The following is a 20,423-nucleotide window of genomic DNA, read 5'->3' as shown; positions in this document are numbered from 1 at the left end:
CCACGTTTTCCTGAACCATATCAAATGTTTGGTGTTCTTTCTCCTGAGGCTAGGGTAACTTCATTCTAAGGTAAGCTCTGTGTGGGCTGGAGAAACCCTAAATCATTTCATTGAGGTACATAGAGAATGTCCAGGTCACCTCGACTCAAAAGGGCTTGTCTTAAGCCTCTTGTTCACAGATGTTGATTGTGTGTATTATCTGATTTTCCCAGTGGGACTTTCTTGCTTTTTGTGAGAAACGTGTTTCCTTTTTATTGTGAGTTGGGGGTTTATTTCACTGGGTTGTATTGTCCTATTCTGGTGGTGAATCTTGGTGCCCGAGTCAGGGTTCCTAATGTTTTAATCAATATTTAAATTATGGAAGGATTGGTCATTCCCATAATCCCTCCATTAGGTTTTATATTCAGGGTTTGTGCTTTCCCTTTCCAGAAAGAATGAGAGCAGGAGGTATCTCTTCTTGTGTAGGGGACAATGAGGGAATTCTTGGGGTTCTGAACGCACACTTTCTCATTGCCATATCTTCACTTGCCTAAATTAGGAAATGCAATATTATGTGGTGACGAGGATGCCACCCATAACGTAGGAGTGGCAGAGTGCCCCATTGTAGTGAAGAATGATTCATGTTAGATTGAAATGGAGTTGAAAAATGGCACCCGTGCAAGACCTGAAAAAAGTCATTACACCGTCGATGACCCCACAGGTTTCTTTCTCTATCCATGGCCATACCCCTCCCCATACACTCCCTGTGTCTTTCCCCTCTCATGCCCACTCCCTCCCCAATCACAGGCTAACCTTCTCTAGTCATGTTTCCAGCCACAAGGACGCAGAAGTTCTTTACAGGCATGTTGACACAATAAACAACCCTCACTCACTTACCCAAAAGGAACTCGTTTTTTTGCTAGAGATCAGGGGCGTAACACAGGCCCCTGCAGTCCCCGCGGTGCAGGGGAGCCCCCAGCTCTCCAGGGGCGCCCATCCCTCCAGGGGGTCCCCATTCAGCCAAAGGCCACTGAGCACAGGTAAGATACAGGAGACGCAGGGGGCCCCTCATGACGCTCTGCAGGAGGGGCCCATCATTTTGCATTGGGCCACTCCTAGAGACCTCCTTTTTAAAATGTTTCTATGCCATGGTACGCACGAGTCTTCCTGTGTGTGTGCTTAAAAAGAGGAAGCGTCCATACTTTTATGTGTTCAGAGGTAAACTGAGCACATAGTGAATCCACGTGGAATCATGAGCCTGGTTCACAAGGAACTGGGTGAAAAACAGATTTTCTAGAACACTCCAATGCACCAAATGTACACATGCTGGGTTTCCAACGGGTGGGAAATGTGTATGTGCAAATGAAGCACAATGAGTTCATTTGACATGTACCTTTATCTGCATTGATTGTTCTTTCTCTGAACAGAACCCCCTTCCACAGCACTCCCATTACCAATGGGGATGCAGTCTCCCTTTGTACATCATGGAAAATCATTTACTCCTGAGTCTGACAGAAGCCAATTTGCATATCTTTCCTGAGTACAAAACGACCTGCAAGGGGAATCAGGGGCATGTAGAGTCCAATAAGTTTCAGAGTTTGTGACTTGACAGTTCTCCAAGGTGGCCCCACCCAAAAGAACCCACCTTCCACTCCCACAGCACTAACCTTGTGATTACCACAATCCCACCGCATCTGCGACTTCCCACTTGCATAAGTACAGTTTGAAAACACAAGATGCCAATGCTCCTGATTATTTGAATCAGAATGTCCGTGTTATGGCTGCACATTTCTGTGTTGTTTGCTCCCAAGCTGCACGTGACTGAGCTGAAATGCACTTGTATTGGGCTGGACACATTGCTCCCTAAAACTAGTGACCATCCAACTCGAACAGGAGCCCCTTTCAGCGATCTCTTCAGTGACATACAGCCACCTGCAGACATCTCCACCCCTTTTAACCCCACCGCCCACACTGTTCTGTGGCTAATTGCCATACTACATCTTCGTCCAGATTTCCGTATGTCCCACGCGGTTCCTTTACAACCCTCCACATTACAAAGCAGGCGTGACCCATGACTCACCACCTTTTGCGGCTCTAAGTAGGATGACATTGGGTGTTTTTGGAAGGATATTCAATAGAAGTCAATGGAGATGAGTTTTTGGAGGATGGGGTTACACCCTCAAAATATCAACGAGTTAGCATATGTATGATCTCTGTTTTGTGTGTACACTGATGAGTGCAATCACAAGTACAGAATGAAATAACAATGGAGATGTTTTCAGAGTCTAACACGGCTAGACCCTGGACTTTTACTTAGCTTCCAATGTGGCATGCTCTGGAGTTTAGAATCAGCAAGAGGCTTGTCTGCTGATACCAAAGCAACAGACCTTTCCCATTGGTGCTGCGGTGTCCACATACAAGTGCGTGTTCTCAATGTGATAAGATTTTGCCCATTGATGTCCATTTAGGTTTTTCCTCCTTTGTCGGAGGGGGAGGGGTTATCTGCTCAACATGAGGCTGATGTAGCTTTTCTATGCAACCCATTTGCAGATGCCTCAGGCTCCTCACTGAGCTATAAGTTCACCCGAGGAGTTAAGGGCACTTGACATCCGGAGGTGGGCACTTATAGGTCATTTCCAGACTACTCTGATGTCTTTAGATGTAATTCTTTACAGTGGTAAGCTCCCCAATTCTGAGAAGAGCTGTGTATAAGCACTTTAGTGAATATGGTGGCGGGATTGTGGCACTCTAATGGAGCAGTGGTTGACTAGTCTAGCAGGAACTAGGGCGATACTCATAAAGCACTATGGCTTTGAAAGACATCTTGGAATGATCCAGAGTCATTCATTGGTCAGAAGTGGCACAGGTGATGTGTAGCACTTTATAAAAGTCTATGAAAACATCAGTATGTTTGTCTAGCTCTGTCTGGTTCATATAGTGGGGCACTAGCAGTGACTAGGTAAGGAAAAGCCAGAGATCGGAAACATTGTGGTTGGAAACAGAAGCAAGAACAATGGGCAGTTATATGGGCCTCCTGGCTTGTATCTGTTGTCAGGTTTTAGGTGTCTAGGACATGGATGATGTGGGAGCCCCAGGGTCCCCTGCATCACTGCTGCATCTTTATTCCCACACTGCCATAGCACTCCAGACAAGCTTGGCCAAAAAGTGCTCTAATCTCAACCCCATTTTCCTCCTTGCCTTGTTGTTACCAACCTAGTAACAAATCCCACGAAATTAAGGTAACAAAATAAGAGTAAATGGCACTCAAACGAGTGGAAGGCTGCATTCTGGCACACGTTCCTCCTGCCAGGAAGCAGTGCTAGCAGCCAGGGGCTGCTGTCTCTCTTCCCTTTGGGATCAGAAGTCAGACTGGGCCACATTTCAACATCAACACAATGCAGGATTATATGACAGCGTATTTATTTCATGCCTCTGTTTACTGCAATAACAAGTACTGTCAATGTGCAGTACTGCAGAAACATTAGCACAAGGGTTATATGTACCTGGCATGCTTTCTCAGGGCTCCAACCACTGTTTCACACAAAAATAAAGCTCAACATCTGATAGAGAAACAAAAAAAACTAAAATTAATAAGGCATAATTAAACAAGGTTACCAATATACCCATGGAGCTTTAGACACTGTTTGAAATGGATACTCCTGTGCGTAAGCACTCACTATGTGTTGCTCTCAACATCACTTCCTGAAAAAGGAAAAAAAAATGGGATGGTTTTCCAGTGTGGCTAGTTGCCAAACAAGATTGTCCAAATACTTCCTTGGAAATAATTCCCTAATTTTAAATGTAGGTCCATAGTTATTGTTTCCAGCCAGCATGCACACTGAGACTGATCAGAAAACGGAAATGAGTTATTGCATCAATTTAAGGATTTTGTAATCAGTTTCAGGATAAATAGAGCATTAATAGCGGGATCAGAAAGGTTGCCAGCCAATAAGCTAGTGTTGTGTTAACTGCTACCTTTACAAACTATATTTTAATTAATATATGTCTAGCAGCCACAGGTATAGTGATACTGCAGACCCTTTTTTAAAAGGGGCCAAACATTGTGTTACCTTAAGGGATATCATTCTGTACTAATACTATTTCTGCTTTTCGTGAATTTTCCAATAAACAAGTTTGACCTATTTCATTTGTTGGACCTTTTTGTGAGCATTTTTCTTATGTAAGCTGTCCTCTTTTTTTTTTAACTTCCATCGGAGGATGATATGATGTGCAGTATGCAGTCACTACAGAAACAAAAATGAATAGTAGAAGAGTTCACTGACTTTCCATTTTGCATATCTGATCACCAGACACCTGCCCTCCCTACCAGTGTGAATGACCCTTGACAGCTTATATAGAATATAGTTCCTCCATCACCCTGCAAATCTACACGTGCATACAAAGAAAGATTTCGCTTGGGAAACCCTTTGAGAGTTAAAATATAGGCAAAAATAGATTTTAGTTTTGAAAATAAGTGTATTTTCCTTTCAGCATATTCCAGTTGAGGGGTTTGAGTTAAAAAGTGCAAATGCATGTGATTCTACAGTTTCTACTTGTGCATTTAGTGTTTTGTGGCCTTTAAAACAGTCCAATGCGAATATCCAATTTGATTATGTGGGCAACAGACAAGATTTAGGCTTGTGATGTCTTATCAGTTGATTTAAAAATGATGAAATTCCAGTTTATTGTTTGTCCGTCTACTTCCTTGCTTTTATGAGCCCTTGTTTCCACAATAAACATTGCTCTGCCCTTTCTTTCCCCTTCTTTGGTGCGAGTGTTTGCTGTTTGTGAAATGCGTGGCAGCGAGGTCAGAAGCTAACCAGTTTTGTCTGCTTGCATCCTGTTTTCGTGAAGTTCCATCATGAGAGCTCTGAAGAGAAAAAACAGGCCTTTCTCTCACTGTAATACCAGCCCATGTTCATGATCCTCAAACGTATGGTGTTCCCAGCGGCCAGGAGCTGAAGGTCTGACAGGGTCAATGGTCAGAAATTCAGAAATCCCACTTCATATTGTCTGCAGCAGGAAGACAAAGATGATGGAGGTTTCCTTACCTGACATAGACGGTAGGGTTTCCTCCCCTCCACTAGGTAGAAAATGATTAGGAGCCATATTTGGAGGAGACAGTGTAGGGACATCTGACAATAGTTGGCAAGTGTCCTGTCACCCCACTTCTCACATCTCCCGTCTCATTTCAAGGTCAAGTAGTATGGTTTTCACAAAGGCCCATCTAGCACTGGCTCTTTCATCAGAAAACAATTGAGTGGACCTGACGCTGGTGGTTATGGCATACAGGCGTCGACGTATTTAGGGCACCCTTCGATTTTGACACCCACCTGTATTGTTGTCTGAGTCCATCTTGTAAACCCTGGTGCTTCCCAAAAGAAAAAGCCCACAAATGTCCCCCAAGCAAGGGGACATTGGATCTGTAAAGATCTACCCTGGCTTTAGAGGCTTGGCTACAAGGATCACAAAAGTGCCAACATAGCAGGCCAACATGTCACAGCTGTTCTTTTCTAACAGCGACTCCCACCATGAAGATGGAATCCATGTGAGGGAAAAATATCTGTGCAAAGTGCTTCTTATTACTGTTGAGTACTAGTTGTTGGTCAGCTTAAGGAAGGAATGGAGCTAGAATTTAGATTTTCAGTACACCCCTATAAAAGAACTTGACAAAATGAGTGTGTCTTGTCAAGTGTCCTTTCGGCATAGCTAGCAATGGCTCCATGTCACAAAGGTCACCTTCATGTAGTCCTGGTCGTTCAACCTAGAATAGGACACCAAGCAGACTAGGTCTTGTAGTTTCACTTTTACATGCAAATTTTGGCCTACTGTTCCCAGCATGCTTTAGTTCTGTAGACTGAAAATCCATTCAGTATGAAAGTCACCCTGATGAGCTGGAGTGAGCTAAACGCAACATAAAAAGTGCAGTTTAGGCAGTGGGTGCTTTTCTACTCGAGGAAAGTGATGGGAACACACTGTCTAGCAATGGGAAGTTTCCTAGATGATGATGCATTTTTTAACACAATAATACTAACAAACAAAAACATTGGGGAGACTCATAGAGCAGGCATTTAAAAAACTTTCAGCTTCCATTTCTGTTTCTAGTTGGTGGCCTAATGTGATTCTGTCGTTTTGCTTGTGGAGCCTTTGGATGTCTGTTGCTTGTCTCAAACACCTCCAGTAGCCATTGTGGTCACTTCACTGGTCCTCGGCCAGCAATGAGGACCAAAAAACCTGCATTGCAGAAAAACACAAAGCTGTATTCCAGTAAGCGATCTATAAAGAATGTAGTCCTGTAAGGGAGTAACGAAGGTCAATGTAACTCGAGCTGGCTCCCATCTTTCATTGCAGAAGCACTTATTTCACAAGAGGTATGCATCACCAAGCCCACTCTATCAATGCATTGAATGTCCTCTTTTTATTTATTGTTTTTTTTGTTGTCTCCAACTTCCACTTGCTTTCTTAGTGCTATTCTAGCCTCATTTTTGTCATAGGTTTGTTGACTTCAGTTTGGCACATGAAGGTCATGGTTAAAGCTATAATCATGTCCCTCCCTGTCAGCGTTTCGTACATCTTTTTCCAAATAATATATCATTTTGAAAGTCAATCAAAGCATAGGCCAGATGAAGGGGAATTAATGATAATTTATGTCTTCAATTTAGATTCCACTGGGATCTGCAGTTAGCTGGGAGTACAGTAGCCGCTGAAGGAACCAGTTGACCCTTTGACTTTAATTCTGGAGTCTCTGAAACCAGCACAGCTCTAGGTGCGCAGGATAAGAAGCCTGCAATGTTTGTCTGTCCTGCACCCTTACCACAAAAGTGACAGGTATCCTCTCAGAGAATCAAAGCCCATTCTTAGGAAAACAATCAATTTTACAGGATTAGATTTCACCACAATCCCTGCATGTCACCTCACCGCCTGTGTAAGCAGCACAACATCTTTGGACAAGTAGGACATCCAATTCCTCTCTGTGCAGCTGGGAACAAGTGAGTTTGCCTGGTTACCATCCTTCTGTGTAGCTACATCCAGAGATGATGGCGACCTGGAGACCACTCTCCCTACACAGCCACATCCAAAGGAGATGATGGAGAGGAGGCTATCCCCTTTGTGCGCCACATTAAGAGGACACTGGGTTGTGCGGTATTTGCGGAACTTCTTCAATTAGCCTTATCCAAAGGAGAAGAGGCCTGGAGACCTTGCTCCCTTTGGAGCCACATCCAGAGTAGGTGGTGGCCTGGGCAAAGTCCTACCCGAAGCAGTTACATCCAGAGGAGGTGGAAGCATAGATGCCATCCTCAAAAAGCAGCTACATGCAGAAAAGAAGGTGGCCTGGGAGAAGCCATCCCTGTACAGCCGCTTCAAGCCGAGATTTGCAGCTGCCCTCCTCCCAGTGCACACGCTCTGCACGCTCTGCACAGTACGTTCAGCAGACAGAGCAGGGTGGTATTATTAACATTATTGGATTAAAGTCAGCCTGCCTGGTCCCCACAAGGGTAAAGTGACTTCTTCAAGCTTACCCAGTCATGGAAATCTCTTTTATTAGAGCTCCGAACTCTTATATTGTACTGTAATTCCACTTATATAGTGCTTACTCCCCCTGACGAGGCGATGAAGCTCTTTATGCAGCACAGTACTATGTGTTTTAAAATATATTGAGCACACACTTGAGGCTTTTGTTCCAAATTCGCAATGTTTATGCCAAAAGTCAAAATAAACACATGCCAACAAATGAAGTGGGTGGAGCAATCTGCAATTCAATACAGTTTAGAAAGCGTATATTTCAAGCAACGATGTCAGGGTTGGTTTTCAATGTTGATTTATGAAAGAGGTAATTTACTGAACACAACTTCCGTTTACCTACCGTGCAGCAACTCATATTATCTTTCCATTAAACTCATCTCAGTAAATACACATATTGTATATGGGTTCTGATGGAAATGCTTGTATGAGAAAAAACATCAAATGAAATATTTGCAAGAAGGAAGTGATACACGGTGCAACTTGTTTTCGAACATACATTGGCTGCTGGGTGATTTGTTGGAAAAAATACATATCCATTTGGCTGAATGACGTGACCTATGCCCCGGTTTCACGCACATGCCTCATACCCACCCAGGCCCTAGTCTTGTTATGTTCTTAGGTGCAAGCCCAATAATGCAATGGGAGTACATAATTTACTACATCACACCTGAGAGGGAGGACTATCAATATTCACTTTACTCATACATCTATCACCAGTGGGATACCGAAAAACCTATGATGACTGCTTCTAACAAGCATTTGCAATGTAATGGGTCTCGCGTTTGCTCCAGTTAGAGCTATTAGCTGGACTTTTCTTGCCACATAAATTAAAAATGAAAAGTTAAAACGTTGACATAAGCAAGCCAATTCAAAACACCACGGCCGCCATGAGCATGAAGGAGAGACACAAAAGGTAAAAGAAGTTCGCTCCCAGTCTAACGTATCGGCAAAAGTGCAATTATCCATGTAACAGGGGCTATGGCCAAGGCAGTAACAAAATCACCCCAAGGAGGGACAAACGTAAGACATTTACCAATGATAAGGCATGAGGTGGGCATTGTTAAAAGCCCACAGATAGATTATAACAGGTCAGAGCGCTTGTGCGCTCGACCATAAAAGTGAGATAATCACCAGTGGTTGAGGTTAATTCAAGAATACCATCCATCAGCTTGTTGGTTGTTGCAGTTGAAACCCTAAGTGTGACGGGTATGCCCATAGGACTCAAGCTTCACCATACTGACAAGCTGAAAATACTGCAAAACTGGTCTGGGGGTTGCTTGTAGTCACTTCTGGAGGGGGCTTCACCTAGCAGTTCAGGATGGACTTTTCCCATGAGGAGCAGGGTCAGTACTATTTTGCATTAAAGGCCTCTGTCCAAATAGCATAGCAGATGAAAAACAATGGTTTCTAATGCATTGCGAGTGATGGAGATTAATCTAAACATTCCATCTATCATCTTGTTGTTTGTTGCATTTAAGAAGTCTTTATGCTTCCAAAGGTATGATATCTGGTACCTCCTGTGTCAAATGTCTGCAAGCTTTAAAAAAAAGCAGGTTATGTTTATTTGTTTATCTGTTTTCAGTAGGCCACTGGCGGCAATATGAGCATCTGTTACATTTTCTAAACCCAGAACAACCTCAAAGACACTAAAGCTAAATATTGGGACACTGATTTCAGAGATACTGGGGTAAAGGAGAGGCAATACCTTATGTATATAACTTACCCATTGATGGTACATCTACTTTTGTGCCAAATGGAGTTAATATTTACACTGGAGCATTTGTACAATACTTACTACGCCTAGGTGCTATGATGAAGTGCTTACCCACACTGATAACAAGCTACACTGTGTAGGATGTGTGGTTGGAAAGGTAATATTTTTGTTTTGAACTTTTGTAGGAAGTCTTCTCATGGCATGAATACCCAGGTGTAGTTATCTTGTAATGGGACACAGTGCCTGTCAATTTGATAGGACAGATATGGGAGAGACCGAAGTGTAAATTGTAATAAGAAGAAAGACATATAGGAAGCTACAGAGGACAAGCCTAGTCATAGGGCCACTGGGGTATTATGTGAATATATATCAAGAAGATGGGTTAACAGAGAAGGTCAAGTAATCCATACTGCAATACGTGCCTGGAAGAGATGATGATGAGTGAGTAAAAATATGCCAAAAGGGAAAAATGGGAAATACTGACATGAGAGGTAGCCATGCACATTTTTAAAGGGTAAGGATACTGCTTACAACTGAATCAATATGCCCCAAGAATGAGAAAGGAAGTGAAAGAGTAATCAAGGCGGGCAACCTGAGCAGAAACTACATAGTATTTAAAAGTCTTGATTCCACCTACTCCTACTAGGCCAAAGGAAACAAGAACTTTCAGCATCCAGTTCATGCCACAAGCCCCTTTCAACCTCCTGAATGCTCCCAATGGACGACAGGCACCTAGACAGGTTGCGACTCAGACCCTAACCAGGCAGACACCCTGCACTGGTGAGGGTGAGAGACAAAGCGCTTGGTAAGTTGCTGCCCTGACAGCACAAAAGCCAATTGACCTGTTTGGTGTCACGCTTCTGGCCTCACTCCTCCATGCAAACCCATACTTTTATTTGATCCCAGAGACCTTTGCTCTTTCTAGTTTACATAATGAGGCATCTTCCTGAACCCCTAAAATGTCCCCCCAGATAACTTCAACTTTCATTGTTAATAGTGAATGACATTTTGGGGACAATGGGTGAAAGTAGGCTTGCCCCGCTTCCACTATTGTGGATAGAACAGCAACATGGCACAGATTTGGTAGCTATTATTTTGTTCAATTTTACTCCAACTCTTCATTGACCTGTAAGACTTGCAAACACACATTTAATATAAGCCTCCACAAGTTAATAAGCCCCTCTTCAGGTACACTGTGCTCTGCCAACTATTCAGTGGGTGTGAACTGTTCTCCAGGCTAAACACTGTGTTGAAAGCAGTTACCAAGCACAGCTGGGAGAGAGAGGTTTATGGAAACAATTTTTTATAGGAATAATTTTCATATAAGCTTCAAGCTTTATGATGTTACTAGTTTTCACTCTGCAACTATAAACAAAGATATTCACGGTTAGAGATCCCTTGCTTAGTGGAGTATTACTCTCTCACCTAATGGCTGCCCAAGTGTATTGAACTTCATAAGGGACTACTTTACAACTATAGCTGTGTCTGTCCTGCTGGCTACCACTTGAACGTTTTGCTCTAACATGCTAATTTTGCATACGTTAGCACAATAAATACAAACTTATTGGCTTTGCCAGTGATTGTTCTCGTCTGTTTTTAAGTTCCACTTACACAAGAGGTCAAGAGGCCTTTTGTGGACAATACTTACACAGTCTGCTTTGTGTCAGCTGATTGCTTACCATTGGTGGCTTTCGTATTGTTGCATTTGTTTGCATCTTATTCAATAGCTTTCCTTTATCTTCTAGTGTTTGTCCCACCCCTGAAGCATAGCTTGCCTGTGGAAAGATTTAGGGGTACTGTTGGCAACAGACTAGCAAATTTAGGGAAACTTGGGTGGTTTGCTTTTACAGAGAGAATTGAACAAGAATCCAAATATGGAAGAGGGTGACGGGTCAGAGTGGAGGACTTTGTGCTAATAGCTGATGAAAGGGAGTCTGTTGGCAAGTGATATGTTCTATAATGGCAATGCAACAGGCTGAATACATCCTATCAGACATGAACAATGCTGTTTTTTTATGCCTGGGGCTTCAAAGGAATTGTATTGTCCCTAAAACCCTGTACAAAGCAGTGTTATGCTCTGATGTCATGCAGAATACTTTGTTTTTCCAGGAGACTATTTTGCACTATACCATCTCACAAACCAAAGACGTTAAATAGTGGAGACCTCCGCTCTGTCAGTATCACATCATCTTCACAGCTTCTGGCACAGCTCTTTGGAAAGCATTGTAAGACCTATTGATGTTTCTCAATTCAATGAGTGATGTTCAAAGTCTCTTTCTTTTTTGTCTTTTGCAGTTTGATAGCCTGCGGTTGTGATTGCCGCTGGCATAGACCTCTACAACCATGTTGGCCTGTCTGCAGAGAACCCAGAACCCACCAACACAGCACCTCGTCTGCCCAAACAAGACTCTGGAGCCACGAAAGTGTGAGTGTAAATGTTTATAACTCTTGCTGTCACTGAAATCAGGCCACCCCTCGCAGGAGAGGACATTAAAGAATTAGGGGGTCATTCTGACCCTGGCGGTCGGTGACCGCCAGGGTCACCGACCACGGGAGCACCGCCAACAGGCTGGCGGTGCTCCGTCGAGCAACCGCCGTCAGAAACGGAAATTCTTTCCGCTGCTCGGGAGAATCCTCCATGGCGGCGGAGCGCGCTCCGCCGCCATGGGGATTCTGACACCCCCTACCGCCATCCTGGCGGTAGGGGGTGCCGCGGGGCCAATGGCATGGGCACTGCAGGGGCCCCCGTAAGAGGGCCCCACAAAGTATTTCAGTGTCTGCAAAGCAGACACTGAAATACGCGACGGGTGCAACTGCACCCGTCGCACCTTCCCACTACGCCGGCTCCATTCGGAGCCGGCGTCCTCGTGAGAAGGTAGATTTGCCCTGGGCTGGCGGGCGGCCTTTTGGCGGCCGCCCGCCAGCCCAGGGCAAATCTCAAAATACCCTCAGCGGTCTTGCGACCGCGGAGCGGTATTTTGTCGGGGGAAGACTGGCGGGCGGCCTCCGCCGCCCGCCAGTCTCAGAATCACCCCCTTAATGCTTAAGGGAAAGTTCCTTGACAGATCGAACCACAATCGTGCTTTGATTATTGTGGTCCACAAGGTGGTGGCACATCCACACTAACCTCTTTCTATGAGGATATTTCTAGTCTTACAAGGACCTCTTTTCCTCTACTTATGTTGATGTTTGTACCCATTAAGTAGTGGAAAATTCCTCAGGGATGAGGACTTCAGCCTAGACTTTCACTCCATCACGGTTTTCTAGCTCATTTAGAAACAGAAATGCCCTTTCCTGAAGCCACCCACGGCATACCGGTAACTGTCCCTGTTTTTTGATGTTTGAATAAATCAGCTCCTCACCAGCCTGTACCTGCATATAAATGTAAAAAGCTGAGACTGAAATTCCCTATATAAATTTTAAAACATATGTTTGGATACTGAATGAAACCAGTGTTCAAACAAATGTTTTAAAGCCATGTGGTGATTCCTTTTTCAGCCCCAGCCTGTAACATGCAACAGATGTGTTGATTTATTTACAGACACCAGATAAAAGGTAGAATGTGCATCACAGGAAGAAGGCCTGATGCTGTTAGTAGGTTGAACTTACTAGACAGCACAGCTGTCTCGTTGAAAAAGACCTATTGTCAACTTATCAAGAACTTATAAGGGCATAATGCCCGCCCAGTGCTCACCACTGATTACATTATTGTCACTGCATTTCCTTGCTTCTTATTTGATGGCCTGCTTTGTCCATCTTGCATTTGTGCCTTCCCTGGAGCATAAGCTCTTTACTTCTGTCGTTGCACTTAACACTTTTAGGGAACTGTTTTTTTCTTTATGATTAACCGCTCCTTGCGAGTGTTTGTGCTTTCGAGCTCTCTCCCGCGTAAGCTTCCACCAAACACCCCTTTACTGTGTTTCTTTCATGTTCTTCTCCTTCCCTTTGTTCTCTAACTCTCTCGGCCTCTCCCTCCTCACTTTCTTCTCCGCAGTCACCTCCACTCCATCATGTGAATTCCCCCCCACGTTGCTATCTCTCCCATCCCCCATGCATGTGGTTGTCCTCCCCGTCCTCTGTTTCTGTCTTGGCTTGTTTCGCTTTCCCCTTTATTTGCATCTGGTTCTATCTAGAGCTCTTATCTCGTTGTTGGAGCTTTTCTCTCCTCTAAATGTGTTCTCCCCTTACAACCCGATCTGTTGAGCGAGTTTGCAACCCTGTGAGATGGAGTGAGAAAAGTAGGCGCCCTGGTAAGAACAGGTGGGTGCAGAGCCTCACACTTACCTCCAGTGCAATATTTTTGCTCGACTTCCTGTCTGTCGGTGACAGACCTAAGGGTTTTTGCAGTGACTGCTGCAGTGTTTGGAGGGGTGGGGGGGTCAAGGTCAGCAATAGACCAAGCATGACTCCTAAAGACAACATGTAGCAAACCAGCAGCAACAGAGTAAGACACACTCACACTCTCTTACCATTCCATGTGCTGCTCTGCCAGCAGCTGTGCAATGAAGGGTCCCGGGGGAGTGAAGCGTGCAGCCTAGACTTCCCCTGGGATTCTTTGTGGGCACAGAGTGGATCAGCCACAGGGTAGGTAGTTGAATGGTTCGGGCCGGGGTTACTTAGGGCCATATGTACGAACACATTTTCCCATAGACACAGAATGGGTAAAACCCTTTGCTACATCTGGCCCTTAATGATATATTTGGTGTTGGAGAGTGGGGACTTCCTCTTAGTCACAGCACTACTGAGGGGTGTGAAATTGTTACAAAGGCATGAGAGTAGCGGGGAGTAAAGGTTTTCCTGGTACTTTTGCCATGATAGGACAGGTTGCAAGATGCACTGGTCAGTGGGCTGTAGTTTGGGGGGGTGGAGAATCACATGCGGGCGTATCCACCGCTTGGGGAGGGAGGAAGAGAGCACAGGTGAGCAATGAAGGTGTGAGGAAGTAAAAGGGTGTGCGAGAGTGGAAGTTCAGGGTAAATGGAGTATTAAGGGGCTATAAACAAAAGTGCATTAAAAGATGTTTTAATGTTATGATGACATGTTTATGATGTTTAAGCTGTGGAAATCTTGTCCTAATAAATGCAAGAACGTCAATTCACCAATTCACCAACATGCCAGCGGTACTGGAAGTGACATCACACGCCCTTTGACCTTCAATTTCACTTACACACACATGCTTACATAGACACACACATTCATGCTAACACACTCTCTCACACACATTCACCCGTAAGCACGCACACTATACATTTGGAAGCATTTTTTTTTTACCTACCTTAGCTGCTAGGGAAAGTCATATTCCAGCTAATTGTACTCCTCTTTCTATTGCATTAATATTGAATAATGAACCATCACTCAATATTAGTGTAATAAAAAAATGATTAAAAACAAAGAGAGTGGAGCTCCAAACTGACATCCATAAGAAGGAGGCGCCACTGTGTTGCTGGCACTGATTTTGCCACCTCGGAGGCCAGGGGTCACAAAAGCAGTGCCAGGGGTAGCAAAGGACCAGCCAGGGGTCGCAGCTGACGTCCATGAATAAATGGCCTTTTATACTCATTCCTGGCGTGGATCATGATCGTTTCACGAATCTACTTTAAGCACACGTGGCAACAGTGTACATTTTGTAAAGGCAGGATAGCAGTGAGAAACACAGTAAAAGTGCAAGCGTCATACATAGAACTGGGGCTCAGAGAGCAGTAAAAACTTCCTTCTTACTAAATCGAAGTACACAAAGATTGCAGCAGTTCAACCTTCTCTATACTCAAAGAATGGTAAACGCGTGGACAACAGCCGCAAAATACAAATATAAACTGATCCAGTAATCCATGAGCAGCAGTGCAAGCTTCACTAAGACACTAAACAAAGCTTTGCTAACAACAGTGCAAGCTTCCTACGTACACACAGAACAAGCACAGCCCCAACCACTGCAAGCTCCCGTCGGACTTACGTTAAGTAATCAGTTTGGGCTGCTAACTTTACGCACACCTATGCTGTAAGAGAACAAAAACTGGCAAATATATCCGGTAACACAAAACAGCAACCAAATCTATTAACTGAATGGGATAAACTGGAGTCAAAGTTTCTCTGTTTTATTCCAGTTATTGTTGAAAATGACTTAGTTGATGGAAGCAAATATTCCTGCCTACTCTGGGAGTGTCTAATAAAGAAACTAGACGAGTAGCAGATACTTGTGGTGATGTAGAAAACAATCTTAAATGTATCCCTAAACCATCAAAAGGTGCCACATTTACTTAAGGTCGTTTTTGTAAAACCAATTTGAACAAACATTGATAAAGCAAATAGATTTTACTCTTGCACTCAAGCACTGGCATAAGCAATATAAAAAACTTGCTGATCGGCAATTCACATTGGCAAATGCAATAGGTCAAAAAGGTGTCAATGCTGGTTTCAACCAGACATGGCATTTCTGGTTGTAAACATAGTCCAACGAAGGGGACACCATGATTGACTGAAAAGAGAAAAGAGCAAGCTAAGGTCAAAGTCATTCCCTCCTTTGTAATTAAAAAGTGAAGATGGCCTTCACATGTGCAATTGTGGCCCATAATGAGGCTCCTTCATGACGTCATCTTGTGCCTCCATTAGCATTTTACCACATAAATCAGGTGGCATTTTCTGAGATAGAGCATTGACAGGGGGGACTAACATCTTCTACCCTCATATTTGGTTAGTAAGATGGGTGGCTGGAACTATTTTCTTTAAAATATTTTTCTCAACCAAGACCTGTGGTTCGTCTGCCTTACATTGAGTGCACGTCAATGTTGAAAGGCAAAGACACCTACCATCAACTGTGGTATTTTCCAGAAATTTCAATTTGCTGATGCAAATGAAAAGTCTTTCCTGATTGGTCTTCTGAAGAGTTCTTCGTTACTATGACTGCCTGCCTAGCGGAGGACATCTCCAGCACCATTGTCGGAAGCATGTGCCTCATCTCCCGGCTTTGATGAATCTCGTCTCCCTCGGAAAGGCTGTTATTCAAAATGATAATTAAGAGGAGCGGGAGAATTATAGAGAATGAGCAAGGGAAGAAAAGAGGAGCCCGCTCAATGGGTTGACTCGATAATGCAACCTCCGCATTGTGCGGAGATGTCTGTTAAGGGAGCAAGCAGACAAAGCAGCTCACCTACTCCCAAGACTCTCAAAATATCTCTAAACCTCCCTTTTTTCCTCCTCTAATTACTCTTCTATTCTTCTGCCGGGGCTCGGCCATATTTGATGAGCTGGGCTTTAGATAAGTGGTAAACTGGTTACATTAAAATGAGATTCAAAGGTCACTGCGGTAGAGCACCTGTCTCTGCCAGCCTTTGTCTCTCAATCCACGCCATGATTAAATGTATATTTAATGAGCCTGCTTAAGGCGGGCAGGTTTGACCTCGCAGACTCCGAAAGGCACATTAAGATTCACGAATGATGAATTTGTGTTTTAAAGAACTGGCAATTTTACCAGCTCAGTGGGATTTGCAGAGGTGACACACTCAGCACTGGCTCTGCCACAACAGTGTCCACTTTTTCTCCAGGAGTGCTAGATTCATGCTAGGTTTTCAGGATAACCATTTAATATGCTCCTGATATCGATTTAGATTGGTTAGATTTAAATTGGTCCCAGGAGGATATCCTGAAAAACTGACTGCTATGCAGCCAGGAAGCAGGCAGGCAGACAGAGAGACAGGCAGGTAGACAGACAGACAGCCAGACAGCAGATAGGTCGGAAGACACACAGGAAAACTGTGCATCTCTAAAATTCTTACATCATGAATAACTTGTGTGAATATTTTGGTTCAAATCAACACTTTTTCAAATTTAATAAAGATTGTTTTCATTTAAAAAAATATATATAAATAAATGGAGTGTGACTTAGAGCTTAAAATCTCCTTTCTAATGTTAACTACATAGCCATTAATGAATGGCACAGACCAGTGCTTAATTTATAAAAAGATGAGTGAGTGCTGGTGTCCAAAACTCTGCTTTGTCGGTGTTATTAGAAATTGGCGTGACGAGTATGAAGGCTGTGTAGTATCGAATTTATCAATGGACTCCTAAATCCACTACTAGGCACCGCTGCCCCTTTCCCTCTCTCTTGCTGGTTCCCGCTTTCTCCATGAGTGCCTGTGTTTCAGTCTTTCTCTTCACTTTTTCTTCCAGTTTGTCTGTTTTCCTTCTCTTGCTCACAGTATATTTCTGATAAGGAAAAATAAGTGCTGGTCCCCAAAAATAAGTGCCAGTGCCCCCCACTGGCAACCACCAGCTCAAATTAAGCCCTGGCACAAACATACAAATACCAAAGATCTGCAGCAGTGATTATCCTGTTAAAGCAAATATCCTTGCTAGGTAACATGACTTCATAACCATATAAGGACGCCCGGGCTCCAGCATAAACTTTAATAAACACTATTTCTCGCTTTTTAGCCAAGATCTTTTGATATCATTAAAATTATATGTATAGTATAACTATAGGGGCTTTCAACAAGCCTTTTTCGTTAATGTGTCTGTTATTTGTCTGTCCAATCCAGCAAATAGCTTGGGACAATGGGTCAGCTCACCTCACCTATTGACTAGTTTCACTTTGGGTAACAAAATTCTGTCCTTTCAGAAGGAGCACAGCCACATTCAACGTAGTTCCATTAAGTGCCAGGGACTACCATGACAAGGAGTGCTTTTTGGGATACAAAAATATTTTTGCTTTTAGACAATGATTTTAGATTGATGCGGGCCCAGCAGCTTCTCTAATAAAGTGTGTACAAGAACTATGACAAAACAAATCAAACACTGACAAAATCAAATGCCTTGTGGTGAAAGCCAAACCTGTTGGCTTTGCCAATGCTTGTTGTTTGTGCACTTCCTAGCCAAAGGCATGCTGTGGCCATTTCCTGACCGCTTTTCTGATGTCATTGCCTGAATGGATTCCTCTCCAGACCGTGTTTCAACAAAATCTAATAGTCAGGGGCTGGAAATCCAAATCCATCCTTGGCCTGTTACCTTTGCATCTGAGGCAGAATTCTGGAGAGCAACGTGTTACTTCAGAACAGGGAAACTGCTGCTGCTTAGCAATAGCTCAAAGTGGATGTTTGTAACCTTAGCAAAGATATGCCAATCGCCTGTAGAGCCAAACCCCCTCTCTGGGACTTATACTGGACTTCCTGCTGTGCCTCAGATGCCTAGCTCAAGAAGCTTCTGTGGACAAGAAAAGGCCATGCTTGAAGGGAACTTCTGAACCGTCACTTAAAAACATTGCAACTCCCATGCTCCTTGCTAAAGACACATGGATGAAGTGCAGTTGCTGGGAAGTTGATAGTTTCCCGGGAAGGGGAAGTGATACCTATTGCACCAGGTTGGAGACCTTTGGTGGCTGACTCCCGTGATGTCCTTGACTTGACCAGCTCTTTGGAATTTTAGCCATGATAGTAGAAAAGGCACACAACATTATTCCTCTTAGAGCAAGTAGCAACTCACCTGAATCTTTTTGTGGCCGTTTAAGTAAGTTGTGCAAAGTTTTTTTTGTACACCAGTAAAGATTTCTGGATTCACGATTAAAACTTTTGTGACGGTTTTGAGGATTCTCAGTGTCCCTTCGTCCCAGTGAAGATGATTTTTTCATTGGACATCGTGAGAGAACATTCACAGCATGGTGAGATACATTTCATGCACAACTAGCCAAGTGAAATAACTTTCAAACATGGGTGAAGCTCAGGTGCGGCTCCGCCGTATGGGCGAAGGAGCGGCACCCCTCCCCCCTGCCAGCAGCAACTGCTGCAAATCTTTTTACACGGAAAGGATAATAAACCCTGTTTATTATCCTTTCCTTGTAAAAGGGTCAGGGCATTGGGGGTGACGAGCCAAGGGGAGTGCTCTGTGCACGACCCGCAGAGCGCATGTGTGTTTGGCCAGCCGTCTCAGGATGGCCTAACACACATGCGCTGTAGGCTCTCTCCAGCCCAGCAACACGGTTGTTGAGCTGGAAAGAACCTGCACAGGCTCCCAGTCTGCCTGGGAGCACCCTGGCTGGGCATAGGCTGGCTGCTTTGAGCAGAGTCAGGATTTGCACAGGGCAGGCTTGGAGCCTGTGCCTGCAGCAGCGGCAGGAGAGGAGAGGCGAGGGAGCAGAGGTAAGGTTTTTATTATTTATTATTATTTAATTATTTTTTTCCAGTGCCCCCTCACCCCCAACCCCCTGCCCAACCACATGATCCGCTCCTGGTGAAGTTGCAGAACTTTCCCTACGCTTCCCTGAAGTTTCCAAAAAATAATAAAAATTGCACACTCCTGCATTTAAATTGCAGTGTTATTGTCACTGCCAAACTTCAACACTCAAGATGAATGTCTATAGAAGGATTCAATCCCTTTATTAAAGCTCCAAGAAAATTGTTGCTCTGTTGGCCATATCTAGATGCCATGTTCTCATTTGTTTGCAGTCTTCTTGTGGGCCCCTCGGTGGTATATACTCAGGGCCAAAGAAATTATGTGGCAGGAGAGCACCAGATTATGCATCAGGGATGGCAATTATACAACAGGAGAAAGCAGAATATGTGGTTAAGGTAGCACATTTGAAGCAGTACCACTTCACCATTATGACATTTTTAGACATGTTAACAATCTTTCAAAGTGACTTTCACACGGTGCCTCACAGAGTTAAAATCAGGAGTGACCCCCTTGCTACCTGGTGTAAAAAAAAAGAGCAAACCCCCCCTACATTCGGCCCCCACCTCCCACCACACCCCTACTATTGTTCCGTAGGCACATAAAGGGGGCTGTTTTTTTGTTATTTTTTTAAATGGCGTTAATGTGTAACTCGTCGATATAGATAAGCTATTGTGGTCTTGTGCCTAGTAAAAGAACGGGTGCAATATTTCTTGCCACCCGGTCCGTTGTGCTAAATAAAAAGAGAACGCGCAGTGATAAAATGCTTACAATGTTATCTCCAAATGGTACCTGCTGTAACTTATTTGTCTGATAAACGGAATCATAATGGATTACCCACAATGCACCGGCTGTTTCCCCACATCATCGAGACAAGTCACCTTAATCAAAGCTTAGCGTGCTGCGCGCTTCATCTCATCATGTTAAAGTGCAATGTGTCCTTTGCCTCCTGCTATTTGGAATTAAATTGCATATCGCATATTCAGGGCCACACATCTGCTTTTGAATACAATCTCCCCGTGCTTGTTTACTGTGGTTGTGATAAATTGGA

At 43.9% G+C, this 20,423-nt stretch overlaps 1 protein-coding gene across 1 annotated transcript in view; it reads left to right on the top strand.

Moving 5' to 3' along the window:
• Positions 1-20,423, top strand: part of FAM222A (family with sequence similarity 222 member A) — a 209,203-nt gene that overhangs the window by 115,967 nt on the left and 72,813 nt on the right. The window contains exon 2 of the mRNA XM_069214734.1: positions 11,513-11,642. Within this exon, the coding sequence (XP_069070835.1) occupies positions 11,561-11,642 (82 nt within the window). The 5' untranslated portion in view covers positions 11,513-11,560. The remainder of the gene's footprint in view (positions 1-11,512; positions 11,643-20,423) is intronic.

This window comes from Pleurodeles waltl, chromosome 11 (genome assembly GCF_031143425.1).
Source record: "Pleurodeles waltl isolate 20211129_DDA chromosome 11, aPleWal1.hap1.20221129, whole genome shotgun sequence".
Classification (NCBI taxonomy): domain Eukaryota; kingdom Metazoa; phylum Chordata; class Amphibia; order Caudata; family Salamandridae; genus Pleurodeles; species Pleurodeles waltl.
The sequence above is the reverse complement of the archived record's forward strand: the minus strand, read 5'-3'. Positions and strand labels throughout refer to the sequence as shown.